General features: G+C 37.2%; 3 protein-coding genes across 3 annotated transcripts in view; 1 reads left to right on the plus strand and 2 right to left on the minus strand.

Moving 5' to 3' along the window:
• Positions 1 to 3,007: 3,007 nt before the first annotated feature.
• On the minus strand, positions 3,008 to 5,955 carry LOC141281067 (uncharacterized). The gene is made up of 2 exons (XM_073812719.1): positions 5,640 to 5,955; positions 3,008 to 4,144 (listed from the first exon to the last, which is right to left on the minus strand). Exons 1-2 carry the CDS (start codon positions 5,814 to 5,816, stop codon positions 3,863 to 3,865), a joined length of 459 nt encoding a protein of 152 aa, XP_073668820.1. The 5' UTR covers positions 5,817 to 5,955; the 3' UTR covers positions 3,008 to 3,862.
• Positions 5,956 to 8,835: 2,880 nt separating this feature from the next.
• Positions 8,836 to 10,293, minus strand: utp23 (UTP23 small subunit processome component). Its single transcript, XM_065290646.1, has 3 exons — positions 9,908 to 10,293; positions 9,591 to 9,765; positions 8,836 to 9,483 (listed from the first exon to the last, which is right to left on the minus strand). The coding sequence occupies exons 1-3, from the start codon at positions 10,093 to 10,095 to the stop codon at positions 9,082 to 9,084; spliced, it is 765 nt and encodes a 254-aa protein (XP_065146718.1). The 5' UTR covers positions 10,096 to 10,293; the 3' UTR covers positions 8,836 to 9,081.
• A 372-nt stretch (positions 10,294 to 10,665) lies between these two features.
• The window catches only part of eif3hb (eukaryotic translation initiation factor 3, subunit H, b), a 69,554-nt gene continuing 56,847 nt past the window's right edge, over positions 10,666 to 23,372 (plus strand). The window contains exon 1 of the mRNA XM_065290739.1: positions 10,666 to 10,803. Within this exon, the coding sequence (XP_065146811.1) occupies positions 10,729 to 10,803 (75 nt within the window). The 5' untranslated portion in view covers positions 10,666 to 10,728. The remainder of the gene's footprint in view (positions 10,804 to 23,372) is intronic.

Raw genomic sequence — 23,372 nt, forward strand, 5'->3', positions numbered from 1 at the left:
CGTAAATCTCTTTTCTTGGAATACAACAAACACACGAATTGTAGGCAACAGTTTACTTCCTAGGATTGATGTAGACAAGACCGACATTATCATAATACCTCCCGCTTCGGACTCACAGCCTGTAAGTTAACTCCTGTTAGCATTGCAATGGCAGCAAATCTTTCAAACATGGTAAGAAGTGTTACATTTCCGGCTGATGTCAGAGGTATGCAGGCCAATCAAGACGTACAGATTAGCTGGCCAATCAGGGACACAGCTACAACAACAATGTACAGTATGTGGAAAATAGTGTTTTTTTTAATCACAAAGCATGCAAACACATTCTACCAAATACACAAAATAATGTTTTTAGCAATGAAATATGTGCTCTTTCAGATTGATTTCAATCTTTGACACAGCCTTTCCCTGTCAGTAGGTTATTTTTACAGAATGTTCTTTACATTATGGATGATTTATGTAGAAAACAGTAAATCACAAACAATGACTTTTCACATGCAGGGTCACAAATTTAGTCTTTGGTTTAAAGGAAAACACCACAGTTTTTCAATATTTTACTATATTCTTACCTCAACTTAGACGAATTAATACATAGCTATCTATTTTCAATGAGTGCACTTTTATTATTTGTATAGCGCCTTGTGAATGTGTTAGCATTTAGCCTAGCCCCATTCATATGGCTCCAAACAGAGATGAATTTAGAAGCCACCAAACACTTCCACGTTTTCCCTATTTAAAGACTGTTACATGAGTAGTTACACAAGTAAGTATGGTGGCACAAACTAAAACTTTAGTTTGGAGCCATGGGAATGAATGGGGCTTGGCTAAATGCTAACACATTCACAACGTGCTGTACAAAGATTAAAAGTGCACGCATTAAAAAAGATGAAGTTGTAAAATATTGAAAAATGGTGGTGTTTTCCTGTAAGTTTTATGATAAAATGATAACTCGCATTATTTGCAATTTTAGGTTTTTATTACTAAAAGATTAAAATATGTCATATCAATGGTGATATTTGTCATGTATAATTTACATAATTATCATTGAACAAATTTCACATTATAGGCCTGTCTCAATGCAGTTGAATTGTGCTGTCCACTATATTCAAAATATGACACTAAAGTATGTGCTTTCACTGCCAAGTTCATTCACTTACACAAAGACTGTATATGATTCAATAACTGAATCTAAGAGAGGGTCAGTTCACCATATGGAGTCATTTTGTTTTTTAAATAAATCATCTGACAGAATGTTTGGTCAAATCTGTAATCATAACATCATGTAACACTTATACACAATGGCCCTCATTTATCATACTTGCGTAGAAACGGGTGTATATGTTGGCGTAAGATTATACTTACACTCCTCTCACCGCCTGATTTATGAAACTGTGCGTACCGTTGATATTCAGGTGTACGCAATATCTGCCCTTCATAAATGCCGCGGCTGAAAACGATCGTCATAAGAATAACACGCCCATATAAATTCAAGTCTCCACCTCCCCCACGCCCTCATTTTACGACATTGACACATGGAAGACGGCAAAGAAGACAAACCGGGGAAGTGGAAAGAAACAAAATTGTTTTATTTGGGAGTTTAAAGAGCGGGATTAAAGACACATTAATAATTGCATGACATTTTGTAATATTTGTATTATTATTTTTATTATTAATGACGCTTAATTGATATTTAGAATAATAATTATTTATTATTATTATTATTATTTACTGTTGCCTACATCTAAATTATATGTCTGCTTAATGGTTCGGTTAAGTTTTTTTAAAATAATATTTTAAAATGATGTAGTAACTTTTATAGTGTGTTTTTCTGTATTTACATACAGTTGTTTGTTAGCTAAGATCCAGTTTCATACGGAGCTCCGGATATAATTCAAATTAACAATTTGTTTCCAAGACATCCACATGTTTTACTAGGCTAATTCATAATTTGAAGTAATAATAATTGTAATAGTAATGACGAAATATTATAATAATTAACCCCAAGGAACAAACTGTTGAATATTGGGAACGAATTTTATATTTATGGCCATACTTTAGACTAACTAAGAAAAAGAAGTGTCCATAATGTAGCATAAAAGATAGTTCGTGGCCATGATTTTGTCCGCATGTCATCATGATCGGATTTATGGCTCCATTCAACACAAACATTTTACTTTACCTATTCATGTGTAGCTATTTATTTATCATCGAATAGTAACTAGCTTACCTTTTGATGCATTAGTACCATGTTTTGGTAGCACATCCTTGTGCTTTCTTGCAATGTGCCGCTTCAGATTCCAGGATGAATATTTGCTAACTTTTACAGTCTCTCCGCACTTCCTTTTAATGTTTTCTTCCAGTCTAATCTTAACTTTGATTTTTACTTTACATTTATGTATAAGGCTTGAATTCCACAACTAATTGCTAGACGTTTTTACAGATTCTCGAACTAGCAAATTATCAAAGGGCGTTCTGGGTTCAACGAGCGGTGCTGAGCGAGCGGACTTTTTAGAAAGGCGCTTTGATGGTAATATTACCGCACCGCTCAAGGCTCCGCTCCGATCCGCTCACATGCTTTGCCCTGAAACGTCAGGTAAAGCGCCCAGGCTCTCAACTGAAGGAATACATATGCATACAAATCAAATGCTTTGGTAAAGTCTCTCAAATTAAACATTGAAGTCCATGTTGCATAAAAATAAACACTGAAGTTTGTAATTATTATGTTTTTTTTACAGTGGGTCATAATATATCATATATTTTAGTTTGTCAGTGCGTTTTGTGGTGTTAGGAAGTGTTTGCGCATTTCTGCACTAACTCAAAATGTGCGTACACCACCTCCTGAGCAGGCGTAGGATTTGAGCGTGCCGTACGCCAACGTCCATATTGATAAATCTCAAAGTCACCGTGGTTTTGGGTGTACGCCAGGTGTACGCTGGAATTTTGGTGTACGCACTTTTGATAAATGAGGGCCATTGTTTAGAGAGGAAAACGTGTGTATAGAATCATACTGTTCATGTGAAACAAAATCACAATGTATTATTCTCATATAGCAGTCTATTAGTCAAGACTTTGTCATAAATCACATTTTCATTTTTAACATTTCACAATATAAATAGTTCATACATATCAAATGCTTAATAAAAAATAAAAATAGATTTTACATGTTTTACAACTCCAAACCGGTCCCGGCCATAAATAGGATTTACTGAATATTATGCTCTGCAGTATAACAAATTTTTTTGCAGAATTTGACATCTACCTACAAACTTTAGAGTAAATTAATAAAAAATTCTTATTTTGCTAAAAAATATGTGGTTTTACAACTTACATATTTTTTTAAGATACATTTGATAGAGTTTAAAGGGATAGTTCACCCAAAAATGAAAATTCTGTTATCATTTACTCACTCTTATGTTGTTACAAACCTGTATAAATTTTTTTGTTTTGATAAACACAAAGGAAGATATTTTAAGGAATGATCAAAGGCCCCATTGACTCCCATAGTATTCTTTCTCCTACTATGAAAGTGAATGGGGCTTATCATCGATGTGGTTTACAAACATTCCTCAAAATATCTTCCTTTCTGTTTATCAGTTTTTTCAAAACTTTGGGCACTTTTCTGCATAGCATGAAAAATGGTAACAAAATCTAAAATATAATATTTTTGTTAACTAAAAACTTTACCAAAAGTTTGATACAGACCCTTCAAAACGCTGAGTGTACAGCAGCTTCATTAAACACAAAGAATTGATCATCTGTTCTTCTGTAAGACACAACTCAACCTCAGTGTGCTAAGAAAACAATGTTAAAACAGTCACTCTGATGGTGTATTAACCAACCACATGTTGACTTTACACTGTAAGTTTCAGGGCACAGAATTACGTCTAATAAAGGCTCTTTTTTGCAGATAGCCCAGGGGAACATGGCTCATAGATGTGTTAAAGGAGCAGATGGAAGGGTAAAAGCACATTTCTCCAGAGAAAGAGGACACGCTGCTGTTCCCACCATCACTCCCTGAATCCCAGTATGGCTCCATCTCCACTTCTTCTTCTGTGGCCTTTTCACACTCCAGCTTCAGTTCCTGAATACCATCATGAAGATCCATCAGCTGGCGAATCAGAGCTTGGTCCTGAGAACGCATTTCAATCTACAAAGCAGAAGATTCAGAATTAAAAAAATTCTCTCACTCTTCTGCAAAGTTGCAATCAGGATAAGTTTATCTGACACTTCTGATGATCACAAACAGAAGCTGATATAATAGCAAAATAAATTTGCATTGAACTAGCAATAATGTGACTACCCTGCAGGGAAGTTGCCCCTCTCTTTACTGAAGTTTAAATGTATAAATGATGTGGAATAAATTAGGCATGAAACAAACAAAGTTAACGGTTTAATGGCATATACTGTATGCAAAATGAGTTTAGTAACACAAGCATGGCCCAAATCAACTCAGTCATGATGATTTCACTAACATTTAAATTTACAGTTTTGAAAGCAGGAGAAAACACTGAAAAATTAAGTTGCAAAGTACAGATTAAAACTTACTTTCAAAAGCGTTGTAATAATATAACATATGACATCATCATAAACAATAAGAAACATTTTAATGATTTATCTCAAAACCATAAACCAGAAATTGAAAGCATCTTTACAAAGACTTCTTGTGGTGCCTTTTATGTGAAACGTTGCCATGACAAGTCACCAGTACAAAGTTTTTAAATGCCAAGCAGTATATCAAACTGAGAATGGGTCTATGCATTGTAACGACAAGACGGTCATAAATCTTTACTCATTAGAAAGTTGACCTTTGATTTTATTGAGGATAAAATGACCTGCATCTATAACAATAGGAATATAAGCAACGTTGTTAGACATACATAAAATGCATAGACCACCCCGACCACCCACCATGCGCATTAAAATACATGGATGAAAAACTGATCCCATTGAAATATAAAGTAAAAAAAATTATTGCTAAAAAAGAAACGGAAAAGATGGCCAAAATGCCAAAACAATTACTTTTATTTAAGTAACTTCCTTTGCATTATACATGCATAATGTATAGATTGGTTTGCAATTCAAGGGGGATAACACATTTTTATCTAAACCTCCAGCATTTGTAAAATTAGGTTTTTATAAAATTCCCCTTTGATTTCTGGGATCTATGCAAAAATCTAAACACTGAAAAACAAAAAAACTAAAGTTTTTGACTTTAAAAATGTTTAATTGGTAACACTTTACAATAAGGTTCATTAGTTAACTACATTAATTAACATGAACTAGTAATGAACTGCACTTATACAGCATTTATTCATCTTTGTTAATGTTAATTTCAACAATTACTAATACTTTTATTTAAATTTTGTTAACGTTAGTTAATGCACTGTGAACTAACATGAACAAGCAAATAAAGCTTTATTTCTATTAACTAACATTAACAAAGATGAATAAATACTGTAACAAATGTATTGCTCATGGTTTGTTCATGTTAGTTAATACATTAACTAATGTTAACTAATGAACCTTATTGTAAAGTGTTACCGTTTAATTTGTTAAGTTAATGTAACATAAAAATATTTGCTGATATGATACTATTTGTACAGTGTACCACTTAATTTTTTTTCAAAGTTAAAAATGCTTACCAGCTCTTTTCTCAGCCAAGCCAAAGCAGTCTCAATGTTTAATCGGCCTGGGTCTCCAGCCACATGCGTCCCTCTGTGCACCTCCTGAGAAAAGGAAGCGTCCCTGGATCTCATACATTGATCAAACTTAGTGTCTTTACCGGAGAAATCCCTTAGTCTGGTAATCACTACTTCCATTGTTTTAAAATTCTGTTTAAAGTCTTCCAGTCAGCTGTTTGATGCACAGCTCTGTCACTAATACACAACTCTATGTATCAGCTGTCACTCAGAGAGCTAATCTAATCTAACAGTGAGTCTGCTCCGGGACTGACATTTAAAGCACACCCTCCCTCCCTTCCTCCCTCCTCGCAACCTCATAAATGTTCACACAAATGTGCTCATTATGTATGCAACATAAGTCAGTGTTTAAGTGCGTGAGAATGACGTAGAAAAACTACATCAGCCTTGCCTATAGTGCTTTCAACTTTGCCTTTTAATGCATGGGAACAAATGTGGTGTGGACATGGAGTTGCCATGGCTTTCAAGGAGGTACAAGTGAAGACAACTGACTGTTCTTGGCAGTATCAGGACATTAAATGGCAAGAACTGAGTGGACTACCTAAATTGAAAACCACATTCTCTCAGGTCATAGTCTTATGTGTTTATTCACAGATGTCATTAATAACTATCTCTGTTTGATGGTCAGAGTTATTCTTCAAACTGTCTATGAGGAGAAATTAAACTCAGGGTCTTTCTGGACCCTTTATTCAAACTCTGACGAACACGAACGACCGCCCAGGCAGCCATTTGAAGCCACATGCTGCCGTATCCATGCGCTTCCCCTAGCAACCTGTGCAAATAAGCAGCACATCTCAATTCAGGATAAAAATAGGCACAATTAAGGCTATATTTAAATCCAAATTAGACCACAGATCAAAGCAACAGTGTCTTTTTAGATGTTTATCTGACATTAAAGACTTTAAGAAAGACAGAATGGGACCACCTTCTCTTTAGTCATGAAAAGCCTCTGCTATGCTTAACAGTTTCAATATGAGCTTTAAAGCTGCAGTCCGTAACTCTGGCCTCTATATCGCCATCTCTGATTGAAATATAAAATTGCAGTTATTTGCGAAGCAATGTTCTGTGCAGCCGAGTTGGCTAATTCGTATCAATTCATACGAAGTTAATCGTGCAAAATTTTACAATTCTCATGAAAAAACATCAACAAAACCAGCCCCTAATGATACCAAAACTTACGAATGTGGTCGTATGAACTGATACCAATTAGCCAACTAATAAAATATGTACGATTTCTCGTGAGATAGCGTTGGTTCTGTGTGTGCATTGTGCTTTGCCCCGCTACTCTGAGTGGATGAATCTAATGTCTGTGATCACCATATCAGAGCGAATCTGTCATTATACATCCACATGACAGAAGTATATCCTACTACATCCGCATCCGACTGATCTAAACCCATATTAGTTATCTATTTTCATCCATCCACCTGGCGGATGTGCCACCAAGCCTGTGGGAAACACAGAAGTGAAGTAAAATATTTGCCACATTTGTTTTGACTAAATAATAATGCAAGTGTTTCAACAGATGCTTTACCAGTTCGAACGTAATAAACTTTTTTTTTTACGTATTTACATGCCGTTCCCCAGATGATTGTCTTTTGAAACTTTACAGATAAAACGCCGCCAACTAGATGACACTTCAAAGGCGATCTTTCTAAGATATCATATAAAGTCTCCAGAGTATGTATGTGAAATTTTAGCTCAAATACCATATAGATAATTTATTATAAAATGTTAAAATTGCCACTTTGTATGTGTGAGCAAAAATGTGCTGTTTTTAAGTGTGTTCTTTTAAATGCAAATACACTCTCAGAAATAAAGGTAGGCTACAAAAGTTGTCACTGGGACAGTACCCTTTCAAAAAGGTACACATTTGTAACCAAAAAGTGCATATTAGTACTTCAAAGGTACATATTGGCAGTTCATAGATACATATTTGTACTAAATGGCACATATTAGGACATTTTTTAAAGGGTACTGCCCCAGTGACAGCTTTGTACCTTTATTTTTGACAGTATAAGCTGATCTCTGCACTAAATGGCAGTACTGTGATTGGATAGTGCAGATTAAGGGGCGGTATTATCCCCTTCTGACATCATAAGGGGAGCCAAATGTAATTTTTTTATATGCTTGCAGAATGGTTTACCAAAACTAAGTTACCGGGTTGATCTTTTTCACATTTTCTAGGTTGATAGAAGCACTAGGGACTCAATTATAGCACTTAAACATGGAAAAAGACAGATTTTCATGTTATGTCCCCTTTAAACTCTAAGCAACTGTTTTCTAAACAAGCTAAACACTCCCATCCGGAGCACATACGATGAAGCGGTCGGCTACTCTTTGTTTATGGACATGACGTCATCACGCAAAGACGGATTACGTATTTCAAACTTTTTTCAAGGAAAACCGACTCAACAAACTCAAATTATGAATCATTATTAAAAGCTTACCATTGTGAATTGGGATAAAGGAGACAGTTTTACCATCCTAAGACCTGGATACGTGGACCTCACAATTTTTGTTGTTGTTCGCACCATAATACTTTATTCTGTGTAAATGGAACCTGTTGTACAAAAACATGGACAATTACACTACTTCATGTTTAAAGAAAAATATTTGGTTATTATATTTATTGGTTCTTCCTAACCCTAAATAGCTGGAAGAAATCTGAAAAGACAAACCAAAGCTTGGTTTTTCCTACATATTCAATGACTGATTTTTTTTTCATTTTAAACTAAATACTAGATTTAGATTTAAACTAAACTACCTGTTATAATTTCAAGAAAATTAGAACATTTGATGACATTATTGCATCATAACATACATAAACATCTGCTAGTTCTTCTGTAAAATTAATTTGACAACCTCAGGGTAGAACCCTGACAAGGTTTAAGAGAACCCGACACATTTATTGGACATAAAAGTATTTTGAAGTGATTTGTCTTTTGGAGGCTGTACCACCTTCTAATGTTAAGTAAAATAAAAAGGCAGGTGAAAGGCCATTTGAACAACTTTTACATGACCTGTAATCAGCACAAACTTCTTTTACACTTCTTATAGGTTTTTTTTTAATATACTACATCATCATCATCATCCTCCACTCACACTTATACACTTTAGGTGCACAAAACAAAGTAAATTCCACTGAAGATTCAATTTATTTCAAGTTACATTAAATTCATAAAAAAATTGTATTAATGGAAGTTTTTCACCTTTTTTGTAAACACGCAATGTTTGAACCTGTAAATGACAAAAAAACAAACAAACACTTAAAAAAAAATGGTGACAAACAAAAACGTGTTTATTATGCACACCAAGTGATTTTCTGGAAATACGGAAGGTCAATAAAGAGTTAAGTCTATAGAGTAAAACAATGCATTTGACTCTAAGCAGTTGTAGGGTTCAAACTAACTGCTGCCGTCTGTCCCCCAGCAGCCTTTCGTCTCTTGTGTCTATTTCGTTTCTTTTTCTCTCCTTCTGTCTTTTTAGGCTGTTGTTGTTGTATTGGTTTCTTCTTTTTCTTCAGGCAGCTAAGGGGGTTCGGGTTGCTGGATTTTCTCTTGCGTTTCTTGCCCCTTTTCTCCTCACCGTCTTTGCCGAAACCCTCCTTTTCTTTCAGACTTTGGATGCTCTTCTGTTGGGGTGAGCTCACTATTTCCCCCAGCTGAACAGCTTCTACGTGCTTCAGCGTGGAAGCTGAGGGTTTGTCTAAAACCATGGTGTTCTGGATAATGTAGAGCAGAGGAACCCCTGGGATCTTCTTCAGGGCTGTAGTCAACTCATAATCCTGGAAGTAAGGATTTAGTATTCACTGTTAAATTTGACAGTTTCACAGTGCGCACGAGTAAAGCTTATTCAAAATGGCAGAAACCTTTTTAATCATGGATTACTAACCTGTGTTGCAATGAAGTAGTGGTGTGGATTTGTTTCCTCGAGCATTGACAGCAAACACTGTGATGCAGGTACTGGATCTTTGGTGTGTTTGCATTTCCTAACTTGAAACCTCTGTAAAATGAGTTTTGCTCCATACAGTTCCTTTGGTAGAGTCTCAAGTTCCTTTAGTGCGCAGCTGCAATAGAAAACGTATACTGTAGTTTTACTATAGTAAACAGTATATCTAGGACTTTTGCTACAGTTTACCATTTTAGTATACTACAGTATTTCACATTTTAATTTTATAACATCACAAATTAAACAGACATTAATACTACCTCGTGGTGCAAAGCTGAACTTCTCCCATTAGATACTTTGGCAATTGTTCTTTTATTTGTATCTTATTCTTCAACGCCGCTTGACAAAATGTCCCATCAATTAATATTTGGAAAGGCTGCCGAAAATTAAAGTTGTACTTATAATAAATTATGCTTTTCTTTGCATGCTTCTGACGTTTGATCTTCATTATGCCTGTTTAATACCCAAGTATTCATACACAAAATGGAAACAGATTGTACAAAAATACGCCTTTAAAACGCCAGGAGTTTAATCGGAACATATAAAGCTTGCGATTCTTAAAATAACAGATTAAGATCAGTGTGTCAACAAAACGACGTGCGTAACTCCTGCCTCACACATTTCCACCATGCTTCTTCCTACATGGTTACAGTAAATGATTACCGGGTGGAAACTATAATAAAACGCCACAGTCGCTGAGTTAATACTCCAGTTAAATTTCACTAGACTTATTGTACATTATTATTACTGATAAGCATATATAATATAAACCGATAATAAATAAAGACATCCTCAATTCAATTGTTAACTCACTCTAAAAATAATGCACTTTATCCAAGTGTTTTAGACATTATGCGGCGCTGCACAGACTGTTCTCCATATGACATCAAGTATCGCGAGAGCATTTGAAAAACAGTGAATCACTCTCGCGGTACTTTGATATCATATCCGAATAATCTGCGCAGTAAAGCAGGAAGTCGAACATCCCCAATGCTTTGTGTTCCTTCGGCTCCTTTTAGAGCTGCACACTTACCGGAAGTCGCTCTTTTCACGGTTTGCTACAGTCGGACCAACGCGCGAGATGGCATCTTTCAAAGATACAGTATGTGGAAAAACTCTGGATTGTCCTGTCAAACAAATCCAGATCGAGGGATTGGTAAGATTACGTAACTAAATGAATACACATATAGTAAACTCCGCTTCAGATCAGTTTGTTCACCTGCATAATAATGAAAGACTGATCGAGAGTCATTCACTCAGTAGCGTTTAACGTTAGTTGAATGATGTTCAGTTATTAAGTTAACGGTATATTTCTCCTGTACCAACGGGACTTATGTTAACAACTTTATTGTATGTAACCAAACGTGAGACGGTTTTCCTTTGTAGCCTACTTAGGAGTTATTTCACATGTTGTCCAGGTTTAACGTTTTTATTGGACCCAATGAATCATGTGTGGTTCAGAACAGGCGCGGCAGGCGTTTGTCTACTTTTTAAGGGGCGATTTATAAATAACTTAATTGTATGTTTGAGCTGCCTTAATTTAAAAACACCTTGTACTAGCATATCTTAACATATATCAGTGCCATTGTTTTATCTCAAGTTGCACACTCGTTTTTGTTGTAAGGTTTGTTTGTAAAAACGACCTAAATATCCTAATAAAACTAGGGCCTAGTCCTGGATTAATGGGCTAGTTCGGTCAAAATGATATTAAACCCATGATTTACTCACCCCAAAGTCTTCGAGATGCGTATGTCCTTAATTTTTTAGACAAACACATTTTCAGTTATTTAAGAACATGTCCTAGATCTTTCAGTTGTTAAAATGTAAAGATATGGGGTCCATATTCTTCAAGTCCAAAAAATGTGCATCCATCCTTCACAAAAGTAATCCAAACGGCTCCAGGGGGATAAACAAAGACCTTCTGAGGGTAATCTGTGCGGCGTTGGCGTAGAAATATCCATATTTAATACGGTATAAACGAAAATAACTAGCTTTTGGTAACGGTGCCATCTTAGACACGTTTTTTAGTCTATGCATGACTGTGTTTCACTTAATTGTGAAATTCTCATGCTAGTTTCTAATTAGATGCATTGATAATTTGTTTGTTAATAATTGAATAGGGCATAGCTCTTTCTCATTCAAGTTTGTGTGTAAGTGTAAGTGAACGTTATTGTAGTTCCTCTTTATGTGATACAAATGAGGAGTTCAGATGCAAAACTTAAACTTTTCTTGTAAATGAGCATTTTTCTTTAATCATGCACTTATGTTTAGGTTCAGTAATTTAACTTTAATGGCAATGTAAAGGTTATTAGTCAGTAACTGAAATGCCTTATTTTTACAAACGTCACTTTAGTTATTTCATTTAGAAACCTACACTCGTAAACTGTTGCACATTCCCAAAAAAACGCAACTAGTAACGTTGCAAATGATGAAAGTCAGAATGTAAATATAAAGAAACTTAACTACACAATATGTGGCGATGTGACTGCCACATTCTGGTTGTATTTAGGTCCATGTACTCATATGGGACCCAAGTTTAAATGTGAAACACGGTTGTCGCACCGTTGAAAGTCATCTAATTCATCTTCCCTGCACTTAGAGGACTTGGCTGAAAAAATTGTGTGATGATCCTGCCAACAAAGTGGCATTTCTAAATGTCATGTGGCTGGAATAAAGCAGATTTTAAGCGTAGGTATTTAATAAACTTCTGTCTTTATAGGTTAGGGCTGTGCAAAAAATCGACTGCGATTATCATGTGCGTGTCATCAGTAAAGCCGGTTCCGTGATTAGAAGTAAATCGCCATCAGCTGCTTTCAGATGGAGCGGCATTTATTACACAGACCCGTAGTTCACCAAGAAGCTAGGCAAAATCGCATAGATAATCGGAATCGATTTTCCTCGATTATGAACCCGATTTTGCCTAGCTTCTTGGTTAACTACGGGTCTGTGCAATAAATGCTGCTCCATTTGAAAGCAGCTGATGGCGATTTACTTCTAATCACGGAACCGGCTTTACTGATGACACGCACATGATAATCGCAGTCGATTTATCGCCCACCCCTAAAGCCCAGAATACACTGCAGGATTTTTGCCTCCTATAAGATCATTCATTACCTTATCACACTGTGCAACATGTATCGTTTAAACTCTGGTACGACAGGCATGTAGTCTGTAAAATGATGACACGGGAGCTTCGGCGGCTGCGTCACACGTTAGCACATGTCACCAGCATGCCCTTGTGGTAAACAAATACCAGCCCGCAGGTCGTAGCATCAAACACACTGTGCGGTGATCATGCCGAATTTCTGACACTGTCAGAAAACTATCGCAGGCTATCTTTGGACGCAAGACCGGGAAAACGTCCATCTTTGAACCTCTCTCATTATACAACATAGGACCACCAATGAGAAGCAACGATCACAAAAATCGCGACAATTGTTTCACTATGGCAATCTTTCATCTGGGACACCCAATATTCGTGCAGTGTATCCCGGGCATAAAGGGATAATTCGGCCAAAAACGATATTAAACCCATGATTTACTCACCTCCAAGCTGTCCGAGTTGCATATGTCCATCGTTTTTCAGACAAACACATTTTCGGATATTTTAGAAAATATTTTAGATCTTTCAGTTGATTAAATGTAATGTTACGGTGTCCACCCATAGTCCACGACCTTCAAGTCCAAAAAAAGTGCGTCCATCCATCACAAATTAAATCCAAATGGCTCCTGGATGATAAACAAAGGTCTTCTGAGGGTAATCCGCGCGGTGTTGTTGTAGAAATATCCATATTTAAAACTTTATTAACGAAAGTAAATACCTTCCAGTAGCGCCGCCATCTTAGACTCCTCTGTATTCAGGAGAGAGTATTAGCGTAGTGTACGCACTTTTCTTAGTGACGTATGACAAATTCGGAGGGCGGGGACACAGAGCAGCAGCAGAGTAGCCTCCGTAGGCTGCGTAAGCTCTCATCCTGAATGCGGACGCGACTAAGATGGCGGCGCTACCGGAAGGTAGTTATTTACGTTAATAAAGTTTTCAATATGGATATTTCTACAACAACACCGCACGGATTACCCTCAGAAGACCTTCGTTTATCATCCTGGAGCCGTTTGGATTTAATTTGTGAAGTATGGACGCACTTTTTGGACTTGAAGGTTGTGGACTATGGGTGGACCCCGTAACATTACATTTAATCAACTGAAATATCTAAAATATTTTCTAAAATATCCGAAAATGTGTTTGTCTGAAAAACGATGGACATATGCAACTCGGACAGCTTGGGGGTGAGTAAATCATAGGTTTAATATCATTTTTGGCCAAACTATCCCTTTAATATGAGTGAACCGTCACATTGTTTGGTGAACAGCTGTAAATGTACAATGTATTGCAAATTGTTGCAGGTGTATTAGCTTAGGTTGTTTAATTTTGCTCTCTTTGTGGCTTTATTACTTTATTTCAATATAATGAGAATTGTTTAGTCTAAAATTACCATTTTATGTTATGCAGAGGCTTTTATCCAAAACGATGGACAAACTTGAGAAAGAAACAATAGAGTGATAAAAAAATAACATGCAATAGTCTTATTAGAAAGTCTCTCTTCCATCTTTTTCTATTTTTATTATTTGCTGCTGAGGGAACAAGCAGCAAACGTAAGAAACCTTTGTCATTGCTTTGTTTCTTGGGCACTGTCGCACTGATCGTTCCATTTGTGCTTTTCTGGTCCCTATCAAGGTTCCTCAAGCAAATCCTCCTTTGATGACATCATTGATTTTCCATCCACTTTCCCTACAGCCTGCTTTTTAGTCTTTACTAAAACCTGGCTCCCTGTTTTCTGCTGGTTGGAGCTCTTGAATGATTTTCTGTTTGCTTTTCAGCACTTTCTTTGCAGTCTCCTCTCCTGATGCTCAGATCGCAGGCATTGACGTTTTGTCCTCCCGTTTGTTTATTTTCAGTCAAAGCGGTTGTTCTGAGGAAGTTTTCGGGCTTTATAAATGCTTTCTTTTGTTTGTATCTCCCCTGAGTTCAGATGTTCAGCGAGTCACCAGGACTTTTGTTTGTGCTGGCAGATACAGACATCATCATATTGTCTCTCCAGCTCTCTGCTTGGAGAAACTGCGTACAGAATAACAACAACCCATTTTTCCTGTTAAACGTGTAGCGTAATATTACTCGAGTGGCAGTGGGTCTTTTTTAATCAATTCATAGATGCGGATCATGTGAAATACCTTCACACCAGTCTTCTTAACTAGATTGACCAAAGTCTTCATTATTTTAACTTAATTTTTATAGTTTTTTTGATTGTGGCATTAAACATTTTCAGTCTAGTTTGCAATAGTGGCTGTAAGCTTTGATTGCATTGACCTCTGCAGCTATAATGGGTGCTATTGTCAATATCGAACCTAGTCGTGACTCGTGTCTGTCGGCTGCAAAACTGCAGAGCTTCACCCCCTGAGGACTTCAATCTCAGAACAGAAAATTTCTATCCATTTCAAATTAAATGTGTTTTCTCATTGCTCTTTCATTCCTTGTCCTGTGGAAACCACAATATCTAGCCATCTTATTTCACAAGCCCAAAGAATTTACAGGTCACTGGAAAATTATTTGATTTAGGTGTTATTGATATTCTATTACTCGCATTAATCCTCCCCAGAGAGCAAAACAGTGTTTGGGATGGGATAGAGGAAGGCCCTGAAATAAACCACCTGCTGTAATTTTCCGTTTGGTTCAGGCACCTGAGGGTCAGGCATTGTTGCTGTGGACTGTTTTGTAGACCTGCTGTTCACAGTTTTTTATATGAATACAAATAAGCTAAATGTATAAAGCAGGTGGATTAAAGGCAACTGCTTCGGGGTGAGTAAGCAGCTTAGACGGAGAGCTCTACAAATCCTTTTTAGGGACACGTATCTCCTCAGTTCTCGCTCTCTTTCTTTCTCACTCTCTCTCAGTCTCTCTCTCCCCTCTCTCGCTCGTGTTCAAACTCAGTTTTTTGACCTTTCAGGCATTGTTTAAAGGGGACATTTCACAAGATTTTTTTAAGATGCCAAATAAATATTTGGTGTCCCCAGAATAGGTATGTAAAGTTTAAGCTCAAAATATCTTATAATTTAATATAGCAAGTTAAATTTTCACTTTGTAGTTGTGTTAAAAAATGTGCCGTTTTAGGTGTGTCATTTAACATGCAAATGAGCTGATCTCTGTACCAAATGGCAGTGGCGTGGTTGGATAGTGCAAATTAGGGGGTGATATTATCCCCTTCTGACATCACCAGGGGAGCCAAATTTCTATTACCTATTTTTTCATGTGCTTGCAGAGAATGGTTTACCAACACTTAGTGACTGGGATCTTAAAGGCTCTCTAAGCGAATCTGCGAGACGTTAGTTATTGTTGACGTTTGAAACTGTTTTCAAACAGACGGAGCGTAGCTAACTCCTCCCCCTCCCTTCCGTGCTTTCATGAACGCGCCCAACCCCCACCCCCAAATCCTTTTTGTCGTTTATTGGCTGGAATACTTTGTTTTGTTTTGTGATGCTAGGTTTGGCCACTTGTTGATATTGCCGTTTGTGAAGCCTGTGCTGTCTACAGAGATTGCGTTTTTTTACAGTTTGATCAGCGGACAGGCAGCAAGCAGATAGTGAGGAGATGTTTCCGGTATGTAACAAAAAATGTTTTATGGTCTAAAACGCTTCAATTCGCTTTTAAGAGCGCCTTTAATTAACATTTTCTAGGTTGATAAAAGCACTTGGGACTAGGCTTGCCGCGAAAGTCGGTGAAACGGTGATAACCGGTGCTTCAGCCTCTCACCGGTTATATCACTTGCCCACCGTGACACCGTCTTTCACCGTCGATTTGATATTTTCGTGTAATTAAATCATTTAGTTTCGTTAGAGAGAGCAAACACTTACAACTGAATGTGTCTGCTGCCTGAATTCAGCGGAGCTGAACGCGCGTCAGGTCACAGAGCAGTAGGTATCAGATTTCATTTATTTCTGACAGAGTTTGCAAGGTGAGCTGACTGACCAGATGATGACAGAAGCCACGTGCTTACGTTTTTGTAATAATATACATATATGATGTTTAATATAAGCGAGATCGTTTTGTTGTTGTGTTTTTCATCAAGAAAAATATTAAACCCATCATTCAAGCAGCGCTTTTATGGAGAAGTAGCCGGTTGCTCTGCTTGGGACTGGCGGGTTCTGTGAGAATGACCTTCGCACATTGACTCAAGCACTTAAGTAAACCAGCTGTTGCACTCGCATTGCACGCAAATTCATAGGCGATTTAACGCAGCTTACGAAAGCGCTGCATTTAAACAGTTGCATAATTCAAAAGTGAAAGTAAAATGTGCACATCTGCATGCGCATTTATAAGCCCCTCCCACTCGGTGATACCGGGATCACAGAGTTTGTGATGCGCCGATTAACCGGTGGGAAAATTACGTCACCGCGGCAACCCTACTTGGGACACAATTATAGCACTTAAACATGGAAAAGTCAGATTTTCATGGTATGTCCCCTTTAAGTAATCTGAACTATAGTCTGCTTATACATAAGAATTCAAGCATCACCATGTTTAAATATTTTTCAATTATTTTATATTATTAAAATTTTTATGATTATTATTTATATTAATCATAATATAAATATTTATATATTTATTAATATATATAAATAAATATTTATATATATAAATATATATAAATATAAAAATATATAAATATATATAAATATAAAAATATATAAATATATATAAATATAAAAATATATAAATATATATAAATATAAAAATATAAAAATATACATACATATATATATATACATATATATATATATATATATATATATATACATATCATTTAATCTTCCATATAATATGCAAAATGAAACAGATATTTTATTACATGTTTGCATTGTTGATTAAAAGTTTATTTTTTGTCACTTTAATATCCCATTTTATTTGTATACGTTTTTAATCTTCCATATAATATGCAAAATGAACAGGCATCTAGTGGTTTCATTTTTTGAAAACCAGAATGCTGTTCTTGGTTACAGTAATCATCCAAAGAAAGTGGCAAGTGGTCAACAGGGGGCACCAGTGATCCACTGAAACTACCGAAGTGTGTCACCTTTCATGCACATCAACTTTCACTTCATGCTTAGGTTTCGTTCCTCAAATACTCCAGCTTGGTGTTTTTTAAAAAGATGCATATGCATAATTCGCCGCCTTTACAACTTCTTGGTTGATTTGCATTGTGACAGTAGGTTAGCGTGAGTGGAGCTTAGGTACGGTCGCAGAGAGCCAACATGAGAGCCGGCTGTGCTGTTACACTTCACTTTTAAGTGTAGATTAATAGTCTGTAAATCTGTAACACTTCTACGGGAAGAGTGAAAGAGATGAGGATAGCAGGAAGTATGGCAGACAAGAGTTTTCTTAGTGTCCTTCTGTGTTCTTCAAAGTTGCCCACTGTGCTGTGTCCTGACTGAGCTCCAAGTGCCCACAGGAATCTACTGCCCGTCCCTCATCGTAATTGATGGTTGGATGCTGCTTCTTATCTAACAATAACTCTTGCTGAGACACAGCTTTTCTTGTTGAGTGGAATGATGTGTGCTCCCTTCCAAAATCTTGTAAGCTGCCTCTGTAGGCAAAATATTATGGCATTAAAGGCACGTTCCCGGTGTGAAGTTTGGCACAATGATTTTTCTGTCTCCAAGAATACTTTCTACAGGCCGGATGTCCTGATGCAATCCCATTGCACGTAACTAAAAATGAATCCAAGTGCAATAAAAAAGCAGAGTACGAGTGAATAAAATGAGACAAACGTTTCAATATACTTAAATTCATATTGTAAAGTATTGATTAAACATAGTTTAATCTTAGGGCAGCACGATAGTGAAGAAGAATGTGTTGTGTGAAAACTTTATAAAATATACAATACAAGCTAAATGTTATGCGGTATAGAGTGGCTAGTCTGGTCACAATTGTATCTAAAGAGTCATCATTATGCTCTATCAACCATAATAAAGCCATCATAAGAAGATTTAGGGCATTTTCCTTACCAGCCCTCTTTAAAGGGACACTCCACTTTTTTTGAAAATATGCTCATTTTCCAGCTCCCCTAGAGTTAAACATTTGATTTTTACCCTTTTGGAACCCATTCAGCCGATCTCCGGATCTGGCGGTACCACTTTTAGCATAGCTTAGCACAATCCATTGAATCTGATTAGACCATTAGCATTTAAAACTTGACTCTTCTGTAGTAACATTTTGTAATAGATCATTGGATCTAGACGAATCACAAGAACAACCTATTTTGATTCCAAAATGGGGAATTTCGCCGAAAGTGACAAGTTTGCACCCCTGATTTTCGGCGGCTGCGTAATATCATTGCGCCTCCTGCAGCCATGTTACGGCAGCAAAGTCCTTGATATTACGTAGTTCCTGAAAATAGTCCCCTGCTATTGAAAAGTATTAAGGGGACTATTTTCGGCTGCTGCGTAATATCATTGCGCCTCCTGCAGCCATGTTACGGCAGCAAAGTCCTTGATTATTACACCAGAATGAGAGCCCTAGCCATATCTGCCTAGAAAATCGCAACTTTTTATTTTCTGTCGATCTTAGTACATGATGTAACTACAGAAGTTTTTAATAGGAAAAAATATCTAAAACTCTTTGGTTATTTATTGAGCGCGATGCTAATGGTCTAATCAGATTCAATGGATTGTGCTAAGCAATGCTAAAAGTGGAAGCGCCAGACCTGGAGATCAGCTGAATGGGTTCCAAAACGTTAAGAATCAAATGTTTAACTCTAGAGGAGCTGGAAAATTAACATATTTTCTAAAAAATGTCCCTTTAAAATGTGGAGTGTCCTTTTAAAGTCTGTACCGTTACCCCATCGAGCAAATTTGGGGCGAGTTGGAAAATGAACTGCACTTGTAGACTCAAAGTGCCTTTGGCTTGAGTTGCAGAAGGCATGGGATAACATCACTGATTAAGCTTTGAGGAAATATATTGACATTATGCCAGAGAGATGTGCTCCTAAATGTGGACATACCAAATATTAAAGTCAAAAGTGGATAAAAATATTACAACTCACTTCATCTGATATTTATTGTGCTGCTCAGAGCATCCATCATTATGAAATGAAATTACCTTTTGGAGGCAAAAAGGTAAATACTTTCAGATCTGACAGGCTAATAATTTTGGCCACCATTGTTCGTCCACTTTCTACTGGGAAGCTGTTAGGTGTGCAACTTGTTGAAGGCCACTGCTTCTCCTTCTGACTTTGAAGTGTCTGGGTTTTAATGTGCATGACAGATGGGCTATAGGGAATAGCACTCAATGCCCGCCTCATTCTCACTGAAGGTCTCTGGTGACTTCGCCTTGTGTTAGAAATCGCTCACTTTTCGACCTGTGAATGCCACTTTACTCTGTGGCTCTCCCAGTCACCTTGTCCCCATAGGAAAAAAAGTGTGAGCTATGTTGAAACTACACAACCTGGATGCTGCGTTAACTCATTGTATTTAACTTAGCAAAACACACTGAATGAATTGAACATCCAGTACAGTATTTGAAAATATTGACCTATGTTTATTTGCCTAATTTAGCTGGACAGTGTACCAGAAGCAGTAAAGATGGCATTTCCAAAATGCACATTTTCCCCAGTTCTCCCCTATTTCTACAGAAAGTTCTTTACATGATGTAGGACGATTTTCAAGCACACCTGATAGCCTTTGGGTGGTTTGCAACAAAACTTAATTACAGTTACAGTACGGCTGAAATATGACCTGGCTCACTTCTTTTGAGGAAAAAAATGAGTACTGTCGAGCAGCAAAGGTGCTGGAAGCCTGGTTTAGTGTGACTAAAGCTACCTCTGGCGTCTTGGCCCCTGGAGTCCTGCCTAATGGCCTAAGTGCTTGCATCTGAAGCTGTCAGTATTATTGATAATCAGATGGCAAGCCACCAATACAGCCATCAAACTGGCAACCAAGAATTCGAAACCCCCCGCCAGCATACTATCAGTCATACTTCTGCCTCTCTGTTAGGCCATTATTGGCTTGAATAGTGTGCCGTCGGGTTCCTGTGGTCTTAATAATTATGTACGTTGTGTAAGTAAAATGGGAATTGTGGGGACACAGTCAATTTCACTAATAAAATTGTTTGGACAAATTCTTCAACCTTAACAGGCACAGTCAGCTTTACTGTGAACAAGGCAGTAATGGCAATGTCAAGTGGCCTAATAATACTTTATTCCTGTAACCATGCTATTAAAAAATTCTGAACATTTTAGTGCAGCTTTTGAAGTATCTTTTTTGCATAGTTTGAAATCTTTTCGGTCCTGCTGATGCTGAAATCTCATTATGCTTTGTTTTTGAAAGAAAGCTGCTCAATACAATAATATTCTTTATTGGTAGCATCAGTGTTGTAACTGCACTCTAAAAATTGGTCAAAAAGGGCCAAACCCAACATTAAAGATGACAAAGAATGATTGAACGGGGTATTTATCCTTGTTCTGTGATGTGACATGTAGACAACAAAATTTTGGTTGGGTCTGTAATGCCTTAGAAGCTTCCTAAAAATCTCTCTCAGAAAGCTATATTAGGGTGGGTTATTTTAAACGCATGGTTTTGCACCTATGCGGCATCCCTTCGGGCTTAACTGGCAACCTCATTATGAAATGCAAGCACTTGATGCTGATTGGCTGCCTTTAATGCTACTCAAAACAATGTAAACTTCGCCATCTTCAGAACACGGACAGACCAAAATTTTACAGATAGAAGAGCACACCTTGCCATTTCGCCTTGAACTTCGCAAACACTGCTGCAATTTACTTCCCATTGGAGGCGAGAGGCCAGATGTATGCAAATTATTTTAAAGGGGAGGGAATTGAATGAGAGTGGGGGGGCAGAGTGGGGATCGGGCCATTTTCTGATGGACATTTCTAAAGTAGGAATTTCTATGAAACTGAGATGTTCAGAATGTCTAGCACTTTTTGTATGTTCGTGAATGCGGGTAGACTACCATTATTCAACAAAGAGGCTGTTTACACTTGGCATTAACATGCGTTTTTGTTGATCGAATCACAAGTGGACAATGTTAATGCCAAGTGTAAACTTTGTTCAAAACGTTTTGAGCTCGTCCACTTTCAACCACATTCAGAGGTAGTCTAAAACCCTTTCGATCGGATTGCTTTTTTAGTGTAAACCCACATGTGGTTGAAAGTGTTCAAAAGGCCACACGGACCGCCTTGTATCTGCCCATTAATCTAATCTGAGGTACTGAACACAATGTTTTACGTCTTTTCTGACTTCTGGTGCAAACACACGGTGTACAGCGTTATTTTTAGCCTTTCATTGATAAAACAAAAGCGGCTGAACTCCGCATAGTTTCAATTTGCAGTTTGTGAAAAGTTGCGTGATCTTATTTCATCAATTTCGCTGAAATATCAGGGAGCTTAAACATGTACAAAACAATGTGCAGCATGTTTACTTGCTACACAAGCAGTGGACTCTGACATAATATTAGTCTGTGTCCGTATAAACTCATAATTACTCCCGCTCGCGTTTAAATGACAGCGGAGAGACTCGCCCACCATCTCGACAGACCACCACCTCACAGTAAGGACAGAAGCGGTCGAAAGTGGACAAAAGAGACAGATTTAAATACCAGGTGTAAACGTAATGTGTGTCTCTCATCCACCTGTGATCCGATCGACAAAAACACATCTTAATACAAAGTGTAAACAGCCCCTAAGACAAGGTAAAAACGTCACCTTTAACCCAGAATTATTTTTTTATTTGATATTGATAAACAACCCACCATTTTGGGTTGAAACAAAGGTTAAATTAAAACCCAACAGGTTGGAATCATCCCTTTTTGACCCAACACTGAGTTGAAAATAACCCAGTATGTTTAAGAGGGTGTATGTGGTCAAGATTGAGGACAGGTTGATCCAGGCATTGTAGATCTACCGCTGTCAGATCTCTGGATTGTTGTTAGTCATTTTCGGCTTTGGAAAATTACTTCCAAGCACAAGCTGTAGATGAAGCTTTTGCGATGTGCTGTATTGATTTTTTTCTCACCCATTGGTTCCTTAATCCCTGCTAAGCAATAGGAGATTTAAGTACACACTTGTGTTGTAGGACATAGGAACCAGGATTTTCCTTTCGTGCCCCACTAACCTTTCAGTAGTGGTTTAATGAACATCGTGTACCAGTTTATCAGCATCTCTCAGACCTTTTCCGTTTTTGTTTTTAACCTTTGAGTTTTTTCCATGGAGCTACTGTTTTGTCGTTTGAATGTAAATAAGGTCGTGCCTCTTGGTGGTCACATTTGAAAATCCATTATTGTGTAAGGTGCTGCCCTCCTGGACTCCTGGATCAATACTGCTTTGTCGACAGATTTGAGTGTCTGCCAGGCTCGACTGAAGATGAATTAGATTTTTCTATAAGAACGTGAAGCTTCTTTCTGCTATTGAGCTTATCTCTGGTATGTGGGATGCTGTACTCTTTACCTGTGGTATTTTATTCATTGTTATTGCTGCTGTGCTGGGAATACATGGCAGATGCATATTGCATTGTCTTTTTTCTGTGCGCTCGTACAGTATGTTTTTCTATAGGGGACATTTGTAATTTCAATCTATTTTAAAGTTTATGATTTAAAAATTAACCTTAATTTTCCCAACACACCTGCAAGGTTCCAAATTATACCAAGAATCCTTGCTATAT

This window comes from Paramisgurnus dabryanus, chromosome 19 (genome assembly GCF_030506205.2).
Source record: "Paramisgurnus dabryanus chromosome 19, PD_genome_1.1, whole genome shotgun sequence".
In the NCBI taxonomy this organism is placed as follows: domain Eukaryota; kingdom Metazoa; phylum Chordata; class Actinopteri; order Cypriniformes; family Cobitidae; genus Paramisgurnus; species Paramisgurnus dabryanus.